We start from the raw sequence: 21,021 nt of genomic DNA on the forward strand, positions 1-21,021 counted from the left end.
CATGGTTCCAAAAAGGTTGAGAAACACTGGAATAAACAAAAACGGATGTTATTGTCAGGACCAGAACGGAAACAGGACCCAATTGTGTTACGTTTCACACAAGTTTTATTAAAGGAAAGAGGAAGGGCTGCGCCCACGAACCGGTGTGGGAAGCAAGTCGCTCTCGTACTCGGATTGTGATCCGAACACGGAAGTGGATCTTCCGTAGCGAGCAATGGCGGTGTCGAGGACAGAAAAACAGGTCCATAGCCGGGACAGAAGAGCAAAAACGTGGTTGGGGTCAGAAACGGGTCGTTAGCCGGGACAGGAGAGCAGACGTGGTCAGGTTCAAAATGGGCCGGAGACAGACGGGAGCAAAAACGGGACAGGTGGGAGTCAGGGTTGAAAAAGGCTTGCCTAGTATACACTGAGGTTTGCAGACGGACAGACAACAGGGGATTGACAGGACAGGGTTCAAATAGTGAAAGAGAGCCAATCAAGTGAGCGGGCACAAGTGCTTCGCATCAGTAATCATGACAGTTATATTAGAACGCACGAGGAAGAAAGACGTTATCTCAGATAAGTGCACAAATATTTATTTTATCTCAGAGAAAAGTTTTGCAAAAAAACCTCATGAGACAATACTCATATAATAGCAGGAGGTAGATGGCACTAGAGGGCGCTGTGGAAAAAAACCTTTAGTTTTCCGACCAGTTAAAAAAAAAAAATCTAATAAACTCACTTCATTCCAATGGCGACTTTATACCACAATATTCTGTTTTACTGTAACTGGACTATGAGTTAATCAATACAGTGTGTCCTAGAATTGCAACAGAACCCAACCTTATATTTGTATTTCAACTGAATTCCTAACCTACCTAACCGATGTAGAGGTAAAGTCAAAGTAGTATGTGTCCGGTGAACATTTACAAGCTTGGCGTATTTCGACACGCTGGAAAAAAACAAGGACGATTTGTGCTTTTGTAAGCTTCAAAATCCACATGTAAACAAAGGACCGCCATTATAGATGAATTCATATTCCTACTGTGATTGTGACGGTTTACGTGAGGCTGAGAGGTTTCCCATTCCTCCGAGCAAAGTTAGATGACGTTCTCAAAGAGTTGCATGGAGGACATGATACTCTCGTCCTGTTTTCAAAGAAAGAACACAAAATAAGTGAACTGCACGCTACTCCAAATGGTGGCGGTGTATTTGTGGGTTTTACCTTTTGGCAGGTATCAATGAATTCTTCAATGGTAACTACTCCGTCTCGGTTACGATCCATTTTCTGGAAGTAAGTCGTTTTCGTGCTTTTATTTTCAACGGCCGAGTTAATGCACTTAATTAGAGTTAAATCGAAGTTAATGTTTCAACTTTTGCTTGGGCTCACTTTGTGTTAAAGCGTCAAAGCTGTTTTGACTTGACTTTGGCTAATTACTGAGTTGGCCTGAGTTAAAGTTTTAAAGTGAGTTAGCTCGAGTTAAGTTTTACTTTAAACCAGGGGTGTCAAACTCGTTTTAGCTGGGGTCCACAAATGCTATAAAAAAATCTCACGGGGGCCGGACTAGTAAGTTTATGAGAAAGAGAGAGGGAGAAAAAGAGAGAGAAAGAGAGGGAGGGAAAGAGAGAGCGATAAACAGATAGGGAGAACAAGGGAGACAGAGTAACAGTGAGAGAAAAAGAGAGAGCAGAATAGAGATATGAATGTCGAAGAAGGGGGAAATGAATATGAAGAGAAAAAGAAAGTGAAAAAAGAGAAAGATAAAAAGAATAAGAGAAGTGAAACGACAGAAAGAAAAAGAGTCAGCAGGAGAAAAAGAGACAAAGTGAGGTGAGAGAGAGAGAGAGAGAGAGAGAGTTCAAAAAAGGGAAAGAAAGAGGGTGAGAAAGAAAGAGAAAAATAGAAGGAAAGAGAATTCAAGTGTAAATTAGAGAGAGAAAATAGAAAGAGAGCAAGACAGAGAAAAATAAAGAGTTAGAGAGTGAGAGAGAAATAGAGAAAAAGAGAGAGAAAGAGAGCGAACAGGAGAAAGAAAAAGAGGGAGAAATAAATAAAAAAGAAGTGAGTCAGAGAGAAATGGAGAAATAATACCACAATTGTTTTGCAAGTGTTAACTGGCTTTGGTGACATCCGGTGGAAATATTTAAAACTACAGCTCATTTTCCTCTTGCGCTTCTCTCACTGTTGTCTTGCGGGCCGGATTTCTACCATTGGTGGGCCTAATCTGGCTCGCGGGCCGCCTGTTTGACACGTGTGCTTTAAACTTCAACTCAAGTAAAATTAAAACTGATTTGATTTCACTCGGCAAATTACTTGCCATTGAGTTCGCTCAAGTTAAAGTTCTAAAGCTAGTTATCTTGAGTTAAGTTGAATCTTTTTTAGTTTTAACTCATGTCAAATTAAAGCTTTCAAGCAGATTTGACTTGACTTCGGTTTGGTGTTCTCCATTTAAAGATTTAAGAAAGAGTAACTGCAAGTTAAAGTTTTAACTTCGTCTTTAACTCGAGTCAAATTAATACTTTAAAGTTGGTATGACTTGACTTTGGCCAATTACTTGCCATTGTTATGTGAGCTCAAGATTTAAAGTGAGTTAACTTGAGTTAAGCTACACTTTTTCATCTCATCATCTCATCTCATCAGCTACACCGCTTATCCTCAGTAGGGTCGCGGGGGTGCTGGAGCCCATCCCAGCAATCATCGAGCAGTGGGCAGGGGACACCCTGAACTGGTTGCTAGCCAATCGCAGGCTACACTTTTTTTTTCTTTCTTTTTTTTTTTTTTTTCTTTTTTTTTGTAACAAAAGTCATATTAAAACTTTAAAGCAGATTTGACCCAAGATAAAACTAAACTAAACTATTTGCCGTTGGTGATGCTTTAAGAATGAGTTACCATAAGTTAAAGTTTTAACTTCATTATGAATTGAATCAAATAAAAACTTTTAAGATGTTTTGACTTGATATTAGCCTATTATTGACATTGGTGAGTAAGCTCGAGTTAATGTTTTAAAGTAAGTTAGCTTAAGTGAAACTTTACATTTTTTAGCTTTGACTCAAGTCAAATTAAAGCTTTAGAGCTCATTTGACTTGAAATCAGTTTGTTGTTCTGCAATTAAAGCTTCAAAAAAGAGTTAAAGTTTTGTCTTCATCTTTAACTCAAGTCAAAAATTAAAATTTAAAGTTGGTTTCACTTGACTTTGGCCAATTACTTGCCATTTGTGAGTTGGCTCAAGCTAAAGTTTTAGAATGAGTTAGCTTAGGTTTGACGTTTTTATCTTTAACTCAAGTCAAATCAAAGCTTTGAAGCTAGTTCGACTGGACATCGGCTTGACATGACGTTGCCTCGTTTAAACTTTAAGAATGAGTTACCACAAGTTAGCTTTGACCTAATCATTAACTCGAGTCAAATTAAAATTTTAAAGCTGGTTTGACTTGACTTTGGCTGATTACTTGCCATTGGTGAGTTAGCTCGAGGTAAAGTTTTAACCTAAGAAAGCTTGAGTTAAGTATTACCTATTTTTAGCTTTTACTGAAGTCAAATACAAGTTTTAAAGCTTATTTGACTTGACATTATCTTGCGTTGGCGAGTTAAAACTTTAAGAATGAGTTCCAGCGAGTTTAAGTTTTAATATTATCTTTAACGTGAGTCAAAATAAAACTTTGAAGGTGATTTGACTTTGGCCAATTACTTGCCATTGATGAGTTGGCTTGAGTAAAATTTTAAAGTAAGTTAGCTTGAGTTTAGTTGTAGCTTTTCTAGCTTTATTTCAAATCAAATGAAAGCTTTAAAGCTGATTTGCCTTGACATTGGCTAAAGACTTAGAGTTGGTGAGTTCAAGTTTTAAGAAAGAGTAACTGTGAGATAAAGTTTTAACCTTATATTTTACTGTCAAACTTTAGCTTTAAAACTGATTTTATTTGACATCAGCTATGATGACATGCCGTTGCCGAGTTAAAGCTTGAGGAAGGAGTTAGCACGAGTAAATATTTGACTTAATCTTAAACTTTCTTGAGCTAACGCTTTAAAGCTGCTATAAGTTGACTTTGGTGAGTCAAAGCTTTAAAAATGAGTTACTTCAAGTTTAAGTTTTTACTTTAGCTTTTATTTGATTGAAGCTAAAGCGATTTGACTTGAATTCAGCCGAACACATCCTAATAATGAACTAAAGCTTACTTCGAGTTACTTCGAGTAAAAGTTTTAATTTTAACTTTAACTCTGGTCAAAATAAATCTTTAAAGCTAGCAGGTTAAAGCTTTAAAACCTAGTTAACTTTACCTTTATTTCAAGTCAGATTAAAGTTTTAAAGCCAATTTGAGTATACATCGGCCAATGACCTACGTTGGCAAGTTGAAGCTTTAAATTTAGAATAAAGTTATAACTTTTGCTTTAACTCGAGTCGAGGTAAAGCTTCAAAGACACTATGGCTGAACTTTGACCAATGACTTGCTGTTGGTGAGTTAAAGCTTGAACTACACATTCTTTCTTGGCAAAAGCAGGGATTTTAACCAGTTACGTTACCTGAAAGAATTTCTCCACGTGTTCGTACGGGGAATCCTCCCGTACGCTCGGCAAGGTGTACCTGCCCATCATGTCATAAATGGACGTCATTATTGCCATCATGTCCTGTAAGAAGCCATTTCAACATGACTAAGGAACAGTCTATTGAGTTGTTTTTTTTGCAGTAGTGTTTCCTCCATTTTTCACTTTAAAAATATACCAGATTCATTCTATTGTGGATTTCTTTTCCGTTCTGAACCAATTTGAGATAATTTCAAGTAAATTATTTTAAAAAACTTTGGAGATGTGAATTACTAACCAACTGACATATTGTGGAGGCGAAAATGTACACACACTCTTATCAATGGCAACAGACATTTAAAATCCTGTAACCGGTAAACTATATCAAAGGTGTATGTGTCAAAGTCGCGGCACGAAGGCCACATCCGGCTCCCGAGAAGGTTTTCTTCGATCCCTGAAATGTTCTTGAGTCTTTATGGTATCATTTGCCAGGAATCTTTTCACTGTGCATTACTTTTTCCCTGCACTTTATTATATTGCAGTTTAGTGAATAAAATAAAATGGTTACTACTTTTTTTTCTTTTTCAGTGATTTTGGCCCATTTTTGCTACTGATGGCACCTGTACAAAACTGGCTTCTTTTATTTAATCTTCATGTAACAGTGATTTTTATATGAAATATATTTGTCTTATGTTCCTGTTATAGAACTGAGAAAACATAGCTTTTTTATCTGATCATATTGGATTATAATTGCTAGCTTTTCAGTAGGTTTAATTAGGTTCACTTGACTATACGCGTCATTTTAGATGTTAACACTCAAACAGTAAGTCCTTCCATCCGTTTGACTTTGACAACCCTGCTCTAAGCCATTATAATATGTGTTTTGTTAGCATTTTCCTTTCTGTCATGCCAGAATATTTAATGTTTCTTAGGTGTGTGTAATATGATTCACTTTTTTTATGCAGTTTCAAAACGCTGTTTAATAAGTTTTAAAAAGTTTTAAGGTTTCTTACCAAAATCTGTCATTTGAACAGTGGTGTATTTGGTAGGGTCTGGAATGCCTCTTTCCACCAGAGGGAACTAACCAAGATAGGAAATGGGCACTGGTGTGCCCAATCACCACATACCTATTCTTAATGCTCCTAAACCTTTATAATGACATTTTGGATGGCACAAATCTTTTAAACATTTGTATTTCCACTGTCACTGCCCACTGGTTTCGATTTTCTTTTTTAAATTGTTGATTGCTCATTGCATTTCCACTATCACGCCATATTTTTGTCTTGTTTGTTACTTTGTTCATTGAAATGTCCATTTCTGGTTAGTCTTTGCTTTGATTATGGTTCTTATTATGTCAGGTTTGGTTTTGTTGGGACATTTTGTTCTTCTGTGACCCCTTGTTTGTTTGTTACTTTGTTCCTGGTTTTGTGATTAAATACCTTCCTGAGTTCCCACATCCCCGCATTAGGGTCTACCACCACAAAAACTTAACAATCTAGACTTTTCATAGACCCAATGATTTGATATACGTATTTCCAAAGCCAAAATGTACTGACATTGTCGTGGGTCCATATTTTTTACATATGACAGAATTTTCGTCTACCTCTTTAGTAATGTAGCCGTCCTTGTTGATGTCATAAAGATTAAAAGCCCACCGCAGCTTCTCCGTCACCGAACCCCGAAGCAACACAGACAACCCCAGCACAAAGTCCTGGGAAGGTCTTTCAGTTAGCTGAGAATTTGTTCATGGGAGAATTTGATAGCAAAGATAGGAGTTGTGAACTCACCTCGAATCGGATAGCGCCGCTTCTGTCCATGTCAAAGGCGTTGAACAAGAAATGTGCGTACATGGTGGCGTCTGAGTAGCGAAGAATGCTTGTGTTAAGTTTTTCAATTGAATTCACACAAATAAATTAAGGAATAGATCACTCCAAACACCATTGTTTACCTCCTTGAGGAAAGAACTGTGAGTAGATGGTCTTGAACGTTTCTTCATCCACAAGCCCACTGGGACATTCCTTTTATAAAAAAACAGAATACAAACTGATAAGCAAAATAATAAATAAAATAAATAAGAGGCTAAAACCATTAAATATTCTAGTATTCTTTGTTTTACTATGGGTAGTTTGCGTGTTTCTTTTTGGACTAATCTGCGTCCAAATAGATGCTTTTTTTTGTTGGTTGTGTTCACGCAGTTGTGGACTACAACTAAATACACAATGTAAACAGACCAAAAACCAACTAACAACTAAATTTATATATATATACCTTGTGTGTAGTCCCTACTCAAGGTTTCTTCATTTACAATTCATATTGAGATTTTGAGTTTTTCCTTGCCCTTATGTAGGTTTTAGATGAGGGGATGGTGTAATAATAGTCTGTAGTTTGCAATAGTCTGTCGTCTGTGCAGTCCTTTGAGACTCCTTGTGATTAGGCCCATACAAGTAAAAATGACTTTACTTCTTAAAATGTCCAACGATTAATAACATTTATTTCAATTTTCTAAAGTAACATTTATTTAATTTAATTAGAGTGATATTTAAAAAAAAGCTTTTTAGGTTTCAGTTTAGAAACAGAGACATAAATCACAGATTTTAGTGTGCCTGGAACAGTAAAAAAAAAGTAAAAGTAGCCCTTCTGTATCAATTTTGGTTAATGTCACATTTAGAGGGAACGGTTTGGACACCTCTTATTTAAAACATCCCATTTAAATTCTAAATAATTTACTTTACAAATCCCTTAACTGACAGGGTTGTCGGCGCACCAATTCCTGTGGTGTGTCTTGGGCAAGTACAGCTAGGCAGCGCCCATCCCTCTACATGCTGTTTTTTGGGGGGTTAGGGTTTTGCACCTCCACGTGAAACAGATAGTACCAGTTTTCATGGTTATCAATAGCAGGAGCAGCCTCATGATCTGACTCAGATACAGCACTTTCATCATATGGTCGCCAATTTGTTTTAGTTAAAGCGCCTCTTCTTTCTGCATAGACGAGCTGCGGCGTTTGACAATACTGATACTAGATCCTAATTCACTTGGAGGAATATGAATGATATTGTATTCCTTCCATAATTAAACCAATTGCTTTAAAAACGGGGCTGTTTTTTGTCAGTCATCATTTGAAGGATTTGTTCAGAAATAACAAGTTATATTCTTAAACAAGTTATTGCCTTCTGAATACAAATGCAAACATGGATTGGCTATATCGAGTATTGTATTTTGATAGTGTGTATGATTTACAAAAACACACAGATGAAACTTGTTTCTCCAATTTTTAGGAAACTTCCATTAAAAATCCGGGCTAACTTTATCACTCAGCTTACATAGTGTATATGTCAGTCTGTTACTTTCCTCTATGGCATTGACGCCATTTGGTGGCAAATTGTTTAAGGACGCAAAAATAGGATTTCACTCTTGTTAAAATAAACATATTTGATTTGTGTTTGCTTAGCATGGTGGCTATAGTTATTATTGTTGTTTGTGTCTAAAAAAACAAGCGAAAATGTTGTTTCCTAGAGTGGATCTGTGAATGTACTGCAAGCAGCATGTTAGCTAGTCTCGAAGTTAAAAAAATAAGCATCATACTACAAGTTGCGTGGGGCATTAGATGTTCCACTGCATAAGCAACGTGGTTTTGCTTACAGCTACGGTTCCTGACCACAATTCTTGAAACATTTCGTTAATGTATTCTGGCGAAGCTGACTTGTAGCCTTCACCTCACTTTAATTACAGTCCACCTCCTTTAAAGTGCACTAAAACCTGCAACTCCATTTATATATTAGCATGCTCATGAAGAATGAAGAATATATATCTTTTTTATATCCAAGTCCACGTACATTTTTGAACCCTCTGTAAAGGGACTGAAGCTCCTTCCTGGTGAACTTGGTCTGCGCCTGGAGCTGCTCAAGTCCTTCAGGTTGATGACGTACCATGGAGAGTTCCAGGTCACTGTCACTACTGTCTGCAAAAGGGAGAAGGGAAAAACGTGAATAAGAACAGGAAAGATGAGGTGGAGGTGGGGTCGGGGATATTCCATCTGGGAGCAAATGGAAGATAAATGGTGGTCATTCTTTCCATCCTGATGCAAAACATTCAGGAAAGGGAAGGGATGTGAAGAAAGAGTGCGGCACATACAAAATAATAGAGAATGCCATGAAAACATTCAAAGCAATTTAAATAGACTTTCATTTTGGACACTTTTGATCGGTGGCGTGCGGTGAGGTTTGCGTCTGGTGAAGCGCAGTCGGATTTACAAATAAATGAACCTACATCTTGTTCATCATTTGATTGGCAGTATGAAAGCAATATGTAAACTGTAGCATTGTACCATAGGATAGGTAATCCTCCAACGCAACGGGGGAAAAAACACTGGAAGGCTTGACTTGCACTTATTCTACTGTTTGGGGCTGAGGTGTGCGCTAAATCGGAATCTTTGGTCTCACTATCGCCCTCTGCCACGAGGCAAGAGAACTGTGTGACTCACTCTGCATCTGCAGACGCTCAGCATAGTTATACATTCATACTGCTCCTTTAGAATGAAGTTCAAAAGACATAGGTAATGTTCCATTTTGAAAAACGTCCAAGAAAAGGCTTAATTTGCTGTTAACTTGCTAATACTATCACATGTTCTGTTGTTTGGGGCTGAGATGAGCACCAAATAAAAAAAAACTTGATATCATAATTGCCCTCTGCCGTAAGACAATAAAAACTACGTGCCCCACTCTGGATCTGCAGATGCTCAGCACAGTAATAGGTTACATGCTGCTCCTTTGGAATACAAGCATAATTTTTCAGGTAATCTTCTATTATGAAAACAATCCATGCATCGAGAAAAAAAATCCCTGGAGGGATTAACTTGCTTTTAGATTGCTAATACTATCAATAACTCTATTTTTCGGGACTGAGATGGATGCCAAAAAAGAATCCTTGGTCTCTCTATCGCTCTCTGCCATGAGGCCAGAGAATTGCGTGCCTCACTCAGCATCTTCAGACGCTCAGCATGGTATTACGTTTTGAATAGATAATATTCATACTATAATGTGAAAATTCCGCAAGTTTGAAAAAGAATATCCAACAATAGTAACATTAAATGACAAAGAACTCTAACACTATGTCCGGACCAGAACGGAAACTGGACCCACTTGCGTGACGTTTACCACAAGTTTTATTGTGGCGCGGGTAGCAAGTCGCTCTCGTACTCGGATTGTGATCCGAACACGGAAGTGGATCTTCCGTAGCGAGCGATGACGGTGTCAGGGGCAGAAAACTGGTCGGAGCCGGGACTGGGAGAGCAAGACGTGGTCGAGGTCGGTAACGAGTCGTAAGCCAGAACAGGAGAGTAGACGTAGTCGGGAACAAAAAAAGGGGTCGTAAGCAGGAACGGAAGAGCAGACGTGGTCGGTGTCAAAACGGGTCGTAGCCGGAGACAAACGGGAGCAAAAACGGGACAGGCAGGAGTCAGGGGTCAAAAAAGGCTTGCTTTGCAAACAGACTGACAACAGGGAACTGACAGGACTGGGTTCAAATAGCAGGGAAGCCAATCTGTCAATGAGCTGCAGCTGGTGCCACATGGGTGGGGCCAATTGGGTGCCATGGGAACAGTGACACACTAAACAAATATAACGATGTATTATAGATTTTATTCTACGTTTCCTTAAAGACACTTGAGGCTGTGCCTCACCTGTCTCCCCTGACTGCACGCCACATCCTTGGATTCAGATCTTTATCGGTTTTGAGTGGTCATTATTACTCACTTCAGACAAGAGGAAAACGTGTCATATTAAAGACTTTTTGCTTGCAAATATCTTCAATTTCTTAGAACAAAAAGTGTCCATAATGAAAAGGTAAACGTGTCAAAAGTGCTGAAATATATAGTCGTTACAGTGACATACTCACCATCTTTACAAAGAGCGGAACACAAACGGAAAGTTGGAAGAGACAAAACCAAGGTAGAGATTGAGATGATAAAACAAAATAAACACTCTGACCACAACACAATTCAATCAAGTTATCGGTAGGTAATCACATAAACGTTTCCCAGAAGTAAAATTTTAATTATATCAGTCAGTCTGAACGATTAAGATTTCAATTGATAAACCTCAACTGATAAAAATGTATTTACTGTTAAAAAAGACAATTTTTGTTCAAACAACAATGACAAATTCTAAATCAGCTTTAACATGACTACAACCCATAGTAATATTTAAATGAATATTGTTTAATTATGGCCAAAAGTTTTGAGTCAATCAAACAAAACTACAAATTTCCACACTCAATTTTAAGATGTTGTTTCTAAATTGACGATTTTCAAAATGACCAAAAAAATTAATTATTATAATTTGTATAATTTGGGGATTTCTGTCGCTGCTAATTGTACAATGTACAATTTCTTGTCATTTTATTATTATTTGAACTCAGCACAACATTTTCTCTTTTAAGTCTTTATCACATGTTTACCCGGGAGTGTCATGTCTAATCACGTTGCAGACAATGTTTCACAACGTTGATATCAATGAGAATAAAGACAATTCCATTCAATAATTGCCTTACCTTCCTGCAACAAAGGCTCACACATCCCAAACTGCTTAAGCACAACATAAAACATCCCGGTCACTACTACAATCGCGATAATTTCCATGCCGTCCAATCCCATCATGGCATCTCACAAAAACGCACTTCACCCTGCTGATGAGCTCCGGGGGAAAAAAATCGCAGAGAAAAGGACGCCAGGTTGAAGTAGAGTTCCCACACATGCTGTGTGATGATAGTGATGATTATAAGCAAAGATCCTCTCGCATGATCCTCGACCCACCACAATCTCTTCTCACATATGTCTCTGCTTGTTTGTTTGTCTATGCTCAGTCATTACAAGCGTGCATATTCATAATAATAAAAAAATCCATGATCCATATCCGCTGATGCCGTGGATATCCCAACAGCACTTAACAGCGAAGCATCCTGCTTGTCGATACCGCTGAGCTTAAAACACATTTAACAGGGCTGCTAAGCAGGCGCCTTGTTTAAAGTACGCAAGTTGAGGCTTTTGCACAAGTCTGGCTTTACATCCGTGAGCGTGGCAGCAGGCTTTGTTTTAATGTGTTTGTCAGCATGCCTAAGGGCCCCGAATATGTAAGCGTGGTACACAATCGATGACTCGGCATAACATAATGGACTGTGTTTAAGTAGCGGAGGGCGAATCAATCGTTGGGATGACGCATTGATGGTTGGTCCGGGCAAACTTTATCTGGAGGATTCCCTTCCGTCTGCTACCTGTGCACTGACAGACACTAGGTGGTGCTCGAGCATCCGCTCCACTGTTTTCCACTCTTTTCTCTCACCATGGTGTTGCATGTTTTGGAATCTTTTTTTTTTAGTTGCCTAACCATTTTTCGTCTTTCAATCCATTAAACCAGGCATGTGGAAATACGGCCTGCTGGCATGACCCGGCCCGTTGGATGATTTAAACTGGCTTGCCATAAATATCTAAGAAGTAAATTTCTAGGTCATTTCCAGCAAAAGTTATGATTTATTTTAATAGATGCAAACCAAATACTCCCCCTGGCGGCTAGAGGGCAGTAAAGGCTATACTCTCGCTTTAGTTGGCCAAGCTGATGTAGTTTACTCTTATTGCCCATGCACTGATAAACTTCTATTTTGTATTCATTTTGTACGCGTTTAAAACCAGTACAACGTTTAAAGCAAAAATATTTTTAAAAAATTGGGTTATGTTGCGTGGTGAGTTGTTTCAGGTGTAAAACTGAATTTACACAACTGTTAAAATGAACCAGCTAACGCTGTCAATGCCTAACATGAAAATCATTTTTCCCATTGTTTGTTGATAAATTAATTAGAATTGAATTAGAATTTACCTTTTTTTTTCTTGTCATTCTTTGAAACCATGCACACAGAACGAAATGTCGATACATCTGACCCGTACAGTTACTGCAGCGAGCCGATGCAGCCGCGGCCAAACAGGGCGTTATGCTTAGAAAATATATTTTGTCATTCATAATTAAAATATTTTGGGTAGGCTACAAAAGTAGCCAGAGTTATTTAGTATAATCCTGCAAAACTACGATAAACTAAACTTCGTGACATTCTTTAACTAATCCAACAAAAAGTCTGACATCCCTGCGTTAAACTGTCCGAGATCATTTTCAGCGTAAAATAGGATTTTTATAATTTTGATCTTTGCAGGTTTTAGGACTGGCTTAAAGGGACAGTATTTATTTTTGACCACTAGATGTCACTGTATTGTGTCATGCAACTGAAAATTACAATAAAAAGGGCAATTAAGCATACAAACTATGTCGACTCAGAGTGACCAGACAGTACCATTTTTCTTTCAGATTTTTTTGCCCATCCTTTTTCGCAAAGTCAAGTCAGGTCACATTTATTTGTGATGCCCTTAATCATAAGATGTCTCAAAGGACTGCACAGGATTACAATTACACCGTCGCCTGATCTTAAAACAACATGCGGGCAAGGAAAAACCCTAAGTCTCAACATGAGGAAAAAAGAAACCTTGAGAAGGGGCTTCACAAGTGGTAATCCCCTTTCCAGAACGACCAGGGTGCAATTCGATTTTGCATGGTGCAAAAAAAGTTCTCTGCGCCCGTTTTTTTGGGTGAAGTGATAACGTTATTTCGTTCACCATGGCGATCGCGAAGGTGCACGAAACGTCATCCCTCCCTGTCCCAACGATGACGAAGGGTTTTTGTCATCTTTTTTTAGAAATAATAATGCTTTGAAATAACTATTTCTAGTTTCGCATCTCACCACACCGCTTCACTCCAAATACTCGCCATTTGGGGCCAACTACACAAGTATTTAATTTTTACGTACCCGTAAAAGATGGCGGACAAATATTTTGTGATAAGGTGTGTAGAAAGAAATGCAACATTTTCAACTTACGAGTAAAAAGAAATGCTTATTTATACAATGAGTGCATTATTAACTTCTTAATTAAATACATGTTGTTTTTTTCTTTTGATGGATGAAGTTTTTTTAACTCTAAGAGGTGCTAAATAACACACACTTCAAATAATTTGTTTTTTTTATGTAAGTGTGAGCCCAGGGGCAACCCATATTTGGGTAGTGGGATACTGACTGACATTTTGTCCATTTAGCAGCCATTTCTATCAAAGGTGATAGCAAAAAAATGAGAAGAGTTTAAATGTTGCCCTTTTATGAATTTGTATAAGGGGGAAAAGTTAAATTTGATATTTACAAAAATATTATCTTCAATTTATGGTCAGAAAAATTGCCCAGTGGAAAGTTGCATTGATGTAATATAATAATGTCAAAGTATATAATGAGCACAAAAGCAGCTCTTACGTGTCAACCACTAGAGGGCAACAAAGTAATGCAAATCTTTCAGTCGCAACTTCAACAAATTCAAATGCTTTGAAACCACTAAAGCAGGGGTCTTAAACTAAATTGAGCTGAGAAAAAAGGGAAGAGAGAAAAATGGGGATAAAAGAAAAGTAGGGGGAAAAGGAAAATGGGGAAAAATAAAGAAAAAAAAGACGAGTGTAAAGGAATTAAAGAGAAAAGCAGAAAAAAGAAGGCCTTTTTTCTATTCATTATTTAATTTTTCTCTATTTAATTATTTTCATTTTTATTTTATTTTTTTCTTGAGTTTTGCTTTTTGTCTTATTTTTCATCTTTCTCTTTTATTTTCTTTTGTTTGTCCCTTTGTTTCTTTTCTTTTTTATTTCTGTTTTATTTTCTTTTTATTTTCGTATTCGTCTTCTTTTCAAAAGTAATAAGGTGCATTTTGATCACCATATTTTGCCTTCATCTGTTGTGCCTTAGCACCCTTTATTCGGTGGCACGACAAAATACAGTGACATCTAGTGGAAAAATAATACACAATGTCCCTTTAGGTTTCAAATTAAGGCGGGGCCCTCAAACTATCATCCTGGGGGCTACAATTGGCCCACAGACCACGAGTTTCCAGGAAATTCTTAAAGGAAATTGTATTTACTTCTGACCATCTATCTTGAAACGACATGACAAATATAGTTCGTGATACCCCAACTGTTTACATTTTCATTCTTTGCATATGTAGTTATACACATTAATTATTTGCACTGTATTATTTTTGATTAAAACTAAAAAAAATGTTTCTCATCTAACTTGCAAAAACAACTCACTAATTGAATACAGTCTGCTCCCTTTTATGACAATAGTTGTACCTGGTCCCTGCTGAGTGGTGCTAGCTATGATCCACTTGACCAGGCAGCACTTCATGAGAGATTTTCGTGAAAACCTCGGCCTCTGCCACTTGGAGCCCTCGGCCCCTCCGGCTGGACTCGCATCTTTCCCATCCGGAAGTAGACCGCCGTCCACCTCCTTGTTTTCTGCCTTAAGAAGCAGCAAATAGATCCGGTGAAGAATTATTAATACTTCTCCTAAAACGTTTACTGCCAATGACGGCTGTAGATGTCAATCCTTCACTTACCACTTAGTACCAAAATTATATTTCCTAATCATTGACACTTGTTTATGTGTGCATGTGACAGAGATAAACTGACAAGTCGCTGATGTATCTTGCTTAGGAGAACTTTGAGATTATTCATGTTTTCTATTCCAGATCTGATGCAGGAGCGTAGACTGGGGCGGAGCGTAACAGGGCTGGAGCCGATTGGAGGCCGTGTGGGTCGGCAGGGTTGTGGGCAACTGGACGTTCCGGCGGCATTGCTTCGAGCCCCGGCTCTCCGGTGGGCGCTGCTGCCATGGGCAGTAATGGCGTGCCCTGGTGCTGCTGGAGTTGGTTGGTCAGGGGACTGCGAGGGTATCTCGCCCTGTCAAGCCTTACACCCTTTCTTATCGTTTTGAAATGAAATGATCGGCATTTATATAGCGCTTTTCAAGTCAAGACTTCCCAAAGCGCTTTACAGTGTGCTTCACATTTCCCAATAGCGGCCGTGCAGCCATGTAAGGCACTAACCTGCATATTGGGGGTATTAGGGGTTCAGTGTCTTACCCATGGACACTTCCACATGTAACACGGAGGAGCCGGGATTCGAACTGCGATCTCTTGATCCCAAGACGAGCGCTCTACCTCCTGAGCCGCTGCCGCCCACTGCCGTTTTCTTGCTAGGCTCTTCTACCACATCATCAACTAGAATAATTTGGAAGTATAATCCCCCCAATTTGTTTTAAATACTATGATACTGGAGTCCTAGTAGATTGCATAGGATGCCAGTTTGGTATTTAGACTATTATACACTGTTTACATCATTGTCACTATTGGCTAATTATGTAGCTCACCTTTAGGGCTGATCTGCTTTTTACCCTAGGGGATTAATTAAAAAGAAAGGGCTCACGGAGAACCTTTTAGAACCGGTTGGAATTTCTTATCTGTGGGTTGGGTTCTCTCAAGTTCTCCTGGTGAGTTCAAAATCCACTGATGTCTTCTCTACTTATTGTGAGTGTCTACTAAACTATAAATGTTTCACTTGGCTGATTTCTATCCATCCATCCATTATCTGCACTGCTTATCCTCAGTAGGGTCACGGGGGTGCTGGAGCCCATCCCCAGCTATCTTCGGGCAGGGGACACCCTGAACTGGTTGCCAGCTAGTCCCAGGGCACACCAAGACAGACAACTCACTCGCTCATTCACACCTAGGGACAATTTAGACCGGCCAATTAACCTGACATGCATGTTTTTGGAATGTGGGAGGAAACCACAGTGTCCGGAGGAAACCCATGCAAGCACGGGGAGAACATGCAAACTCCACAGAGTAAGGTAACTCTAGAACTGTGCCGCACACGCTCTAACCACTGCGCTGCCATGCCCTTAGCTAATTTCATTCTTGTTTTTCTTTTGGTTTACAAAGATAGACACTGACATTGGTAAAACGTTGCCTCTGTTGAAGAAAAATGGACTGGCAACCCAGTGGAAGACCTCATGCATGCCAGACTTACCACTTCAGCCCTTTTTCAATCGTTTTGTGCATTTTTATAATTTTTTTTTTCCAGAAATCAGAGTTGATGGGGATGGAGTCTGTAAGAATAACACTGCTACATCTGCCTTTCACCTCTGCTGGTTTCCTGACTACTTGAGTCAGTTAGGAGTTGAGAATACTCAGGAATGGCCTAAGTTCTATCACGATCTATATTTAAGAGCACAGATACTAAAACACAGACAAACACACACACACACATTCCATACCACCTATAACAATGCACAAACACACACGTACGCACAAAAAAGGGTGCAACGATACTATGAGAAATGATCACAGATTAGATACACTCAGCTCAAGAAAATAATAATATTTTTTATTTATTTGCAAGTTTTTGAGTTCAGGTCATGATAGAACACATTTTGCAAGAACTATTTCTTTTAAATGGCTGGCATTCATGCTCTTGTTTTCTGGGAAATGGCATGCAGCGAATGAGTTAATAATTATTTTCATGGTTAATTCCAAAAACGAGATCATAATCCAATGTGCACGAGGGAGTTTTAGACATCTTTTTAAAACTAAAAGGGAAAAGGAGAGCAGAACATGATGGTGTCGATACCTGATATTACCGCATCAAAGTCTTCTAAAAATAAACCCTTTTCTTGATATTTCCTCACATCACCTGACACTGGAGCACATTCAGAGGTCTCTGCAGTCAGATGAATATTTCAGTGAAGACAGAGCCACTGCGGACATTGTGTCTGAATTTTAAGCGAGCAGAATATAGGTTTTAGCTTTTTGGGGTCTCTATTTTTGGAAAGTCATCACACGTAAATGCAATGGTATTTGTATTACCAAACTTGGTTCCTTTTTGAGAATAAGATGCTACTTAAGTATGCCTATGAATAAAAAAAATACTTTAGAGTGTGGGGCACTTGGCTGTTCCTTCTGTTTGAATAAGAAAAGAGGGTGGCGGAGCACACATGCGCTCAATTATTAACACTCTTTAAAATTGCATTAAATTACAGATTACTGTAGTTTATTTGTAGAAGCTGTTTGAAGAACAATGAAAAAAAAGCATTAAAAACTGTTCAAATGTTTTTGAAAATGATGTGTTGCATTTAATGGTTAAAAAAAAGGATACATTCACAAAATATATTATCAACTGTTCTTAAAAAGCTATTCAAATTAAATTTCTTCAGCCTGCCTGCTGCTTTATCGTACCATAAGTGAACATATTTATGAAATCCGTGATGCAAAAGACATTCAAGTGATGCATTATTAAAGAAAATCGTCTTGAACATAACCGGTTGTGGTAAAAACACACGCTGTTTACAACATCTGGATAAACCTACCTGCATGGTTCCCGGGTCTCTTCTTGTGATCTTCTTCGGATGGTTCTCGGCGAAGCAGCAGCCGCTTACAAAAAAAGCAAAGAAGGAGAAAGAAGGAAAGGAGTTAGAAGGAGCAGGAGGAGGAGTTCATCTGCTCACTCACCTGACTCGAGCAGAGGATGAAAAATGATGAAAGACCTGCAGAAGGATTCAGAGGAGGGGCATTGGGGTGACATCCACAAATTAAATTTGATCTTGTTCGAGCTTAGTCCGGCGTCTCAAAGGAAATAAAACAAGTTGATTAAATCTTCAAGCATTGTTTTTGTGTGCGCAGGCGAGTTTGCAAAAAAAGAGTGTAAATGTGACATTATTAGATATGCTTTCAAATGTCAGAATTTAAAACAACACAATGGCAATTAAAATAAACCTCGGAAATACAATCTTACCCCAAAAACAATTGCACCCACAGAATTTTCACAGTTCACTTAACCGTAGAGTGCGTAGTTTGAGGTGTCCTTAAAAAATTAAATTAAATATTTTCTTTAATAAGTATGTGTTAACAATGCCCATCTGAGTTCAAAGAGCCTTTATATATTTTTTGCCTCTGTGCCTTTGTGCTTCTATCTTATTTTTACCCTCTGTGTTCTGGCCATGGAACGCATTACGCTGGAGGAAAGAAGGTAGGGGATGAGGGGTGATTGAGCTTATGGTCATGCTTGCAGTTTTCTTTTATTCTAGGATGAAAATGGTGAAAGTAAGAAAAGAGCTGTTTCAATGGTTAACTCAAATCCCCCAAAAGAAAAAAATGGGAAGTTTATTTGAGCGCGTCTAAGATTTTCACATACTTGCAAGCGCAATGAGGAACTCAGCCAGAAGATGCCGTCAGCAAGTAGAACATTTTGAAGTTACGGACACCACCTTTACCTTATTTTTGTTCTGCACGTTGCATAGTGCTCTATGTTTTTTTTTGTTTGTTTTTTTGGGAAATATTGTAGTTTTGGACACAATACAGATGTGATTCAGAAAGTAAGTGTACAATAGTTTTGTAGCATATTAAGTAAAAGCTTATTGATCAAATAATTCATTCATTCATCCTATGAACTGCTTATCTACTCCAGTTCACTAATCATAAGTTAAAAAGCAAATGCCCATCAAACTCTATTGACACATGTCAGGACCAGAATGGACACAGGACCCACTTGTGTTACGTTCCTCTCAGTTTTATTGGAAGAAAGGAAAGGATTGCACCCACCCACGATCTGGTGATCGCTGGTTGTGGGAAGCAGGTCGCTCTGAACGCAGAACTGGGTCTTCCGTGGCGAGCGATGGTGGTGTCTGGAAAGGAAAAAACAGGTCAGTAGCCGGGACAGGAGAGCAAAAAACGTGATCGGGATCAGAAATGAGTCGAACGCCAGGAGAGGAGAGTAGACGTGGTCAGGATCAAAAAACGGGTCGAAGCCGGGGATCAGACGGGAGCAAAAACAGGTGGGAGTCATGGTCGAAAAAGGCTTGCCTAGAGTAATCTGAGGTTCGCAGACGGACTGACAACAGGGGACCGATAGGAGTGGGTTTAAATAGCAACAGAGAGCAAATCAAAGTCCGAGGCATTTGGCGCCAAATGTTTTGCATCAGTAATCATGACAACACATTTGTCATCTTAAAGGGCTATGGGTATTTTTGCGCCTCCTAGTGGTAAATAAAACTCAACTCATTAATACAAGAACACTGATTATAATCATTAGCAAAACTACCTGAACTGTTATTTAAATATGCATTTTCTTTTAATTAAATATGTATTTACTTTACATAACATGAGGCTCATCTAGTGGGAGCTTAAATAATTCAAAGCCCTCTTGCTGCTACGGGTACCCCAAAACCTCAAAAAGACTGGCGCAAAAAAGTAGAGATATAATACAGTAGTGCGGTTTAGTCACTTCGAGTCTTCACAGTTTTTATTCTACCTTGTGCTTTCTAGCACTCTTTTTCGATGGCACTACACAATACTGCAAAATCTAGTTGTCCACTACTACACATTGCCCCTTTAAATCAGCAGAAAATACAGTTTTGTAAATACATTTTAGCATATAATGAGACAATAACAAACATGCATTTCCTACTCTAAATATAAATAGCAAGTGACCAAATACTGCATTGACCAAGCATCTTCTTGATCTGAAATATGCGTTCTTCTGTTTGAGATATTTTTAGCCTCTCAAGTTCCAAAGCACCACCAACTTGACTTTAATGGTAAATGTGAATGTGTGCGGACGTGCAAGTGACAGCCTGGCTTTTATTTCCTCCTTCCTCGCATGAATGTTGCATTCTCTTCGGAAAAAACACACACACAAGCGCACTCGCAGCGGCTGTGCCACAAATATGCCAGTCATTGTTTTTATCCAACCATGAAAAAGTGTTATTGAAAAACCCCAAAATACTCATTCCACATACAGCAGGAAGGATCAATTATGATTAATTACAACTACTGGTAATTACCCTTAGGAACAACTAAAAACACAGGAAATAGCTCCCTCTTAGGGATCGACAAATCCTTTATTTACGAGATTATGGGATTGCATTAAAACGTTTCAGTTTTTTTTTCAATGTTCTGAAACTGCAGGGAATATTCTTCAATTTCATAAAGCCAGAAATCAATGTTTATCTTATATCTCTGCGATGCTAGAACGAACAAAATACCCATCCAGAATATAAAAAAGGCTTATAGGGTAATGGGAATTCTTACCGTTTTTACTGTGAGCATATGCTGAAAATTGAGTGGAACAGAAAGAAATAGTATGATAAGAAGTGACATAATCTGTGAGGTGCACAAGAATATAAATGCAAAATCATTAATTAACTCCGAAGCCCTAACCTGTCTGCTGACTTAATTAACATGAACAGCACTGAAGGCCCCCTGTTTGCCGTTATCGGGGACCTCCGGAGGTTAATTCATTAACTGTGTGCAGCATTTGACTTGCTGTGCAGCAGATCACTTTTATTGTAATCATTCAAATGCATGGATGGAGAAATTCTTGTAAAACCTACAATACATCAAACGTTATTTGTGGTTGGTGGGTTGATGGAAGATCAAATCTCAGCCATCGTTTCCTAATTGATTAAAAAAAGTCAAGTCAAGTCAAGTCAAATTTATTTATATAGCCCTTAATCACAAAAATGTCTCAAAGGACTGCACAGGATTACAGTTACAAAATTACACAATTACCTGATCTTAAACCAGCATGCGGGCAAGGAAAAACTCAAAAACCTCAGTGTGAGGAGAA

The 21,021-nt window shown here is 38.5% G+C and overlaps 1 protein-coding gene across 1 annotated transcript; it reads right to left on the reverse strand.

Annotated features, from left to right (window-relative positions):
- Positions 1 to 559: 559 nt before the first annotated feature.
- LOC148350564 (calsenilin-like) lies at positions 560 to 17,946 on the reverse strand. Its single transcript, XM_088355794.1, has 9 exons — positions 17,765 to 17,946; positions 14,692 to 14,860; positions 8,329 to 8,453; positions 6,444 to 6,513; positions 6,283 to 6,353; positions 6,099 to 6,206; positions 4,496 to 4,600; positions 1,205 to 1,267; positions 560 to 1,127 (listed from the first exon to the last, which is right to left on the reverse strand). Exons 1-9 carry the CDS (start codon positions 17,768 to 17,770, stop codon positions 1,080 to 1,082), a joined length of 765 nt encoding a protein of 254 aa, XP_088211920.1. The 5' UTR covers positions 17,771 to 17,946; the 3' UTR covers positions 560 to 1,079.
- Between the last annotated feature and the right edge of the window lie 3,075 nt (positions 17,947 to 21,021).

The sequence above is a fragment of the Urocampus carinirostris genome, chromosome 16 (genome assembly GCF_059441175.1).
Source record: "Urocampus carinirostris isolate Australia breed hairy pipefish chromosome 16, RoL_Ucar_1.0, whole genome shotgun sequence".
In the NCBI taxonomy this organism is placed as follows: domain Eukaryota; kingdom Metazoa; phylum Chordata; class Actinopteri; order Syngnathiformes; family Syngnathidae; genus Urocampus; species Urocampus carinirostris.

What these genes read in the sequence shown, in the direction of transcription:
- LOC148350564 (XM_088355794.1), bottom strand. An exon ending in CACCACTCAGCAGGGACCAG is followed by an intron (nt 8,454 to 14,691) that starts GTACAACTATTG and finishes TCCCTTTTGCAG; the next exon opens with ACAGTAGTGACAGTGACCTG. An exon ending in ACAGTTCTTTCCTCAAGGAG is followed by an intron (nt 6,354 to 6,443) that starts GTAAACAATGGT and finishes TTCGCTACTCAG; the next exon opens with ACGCCACCATGTACGCACAT.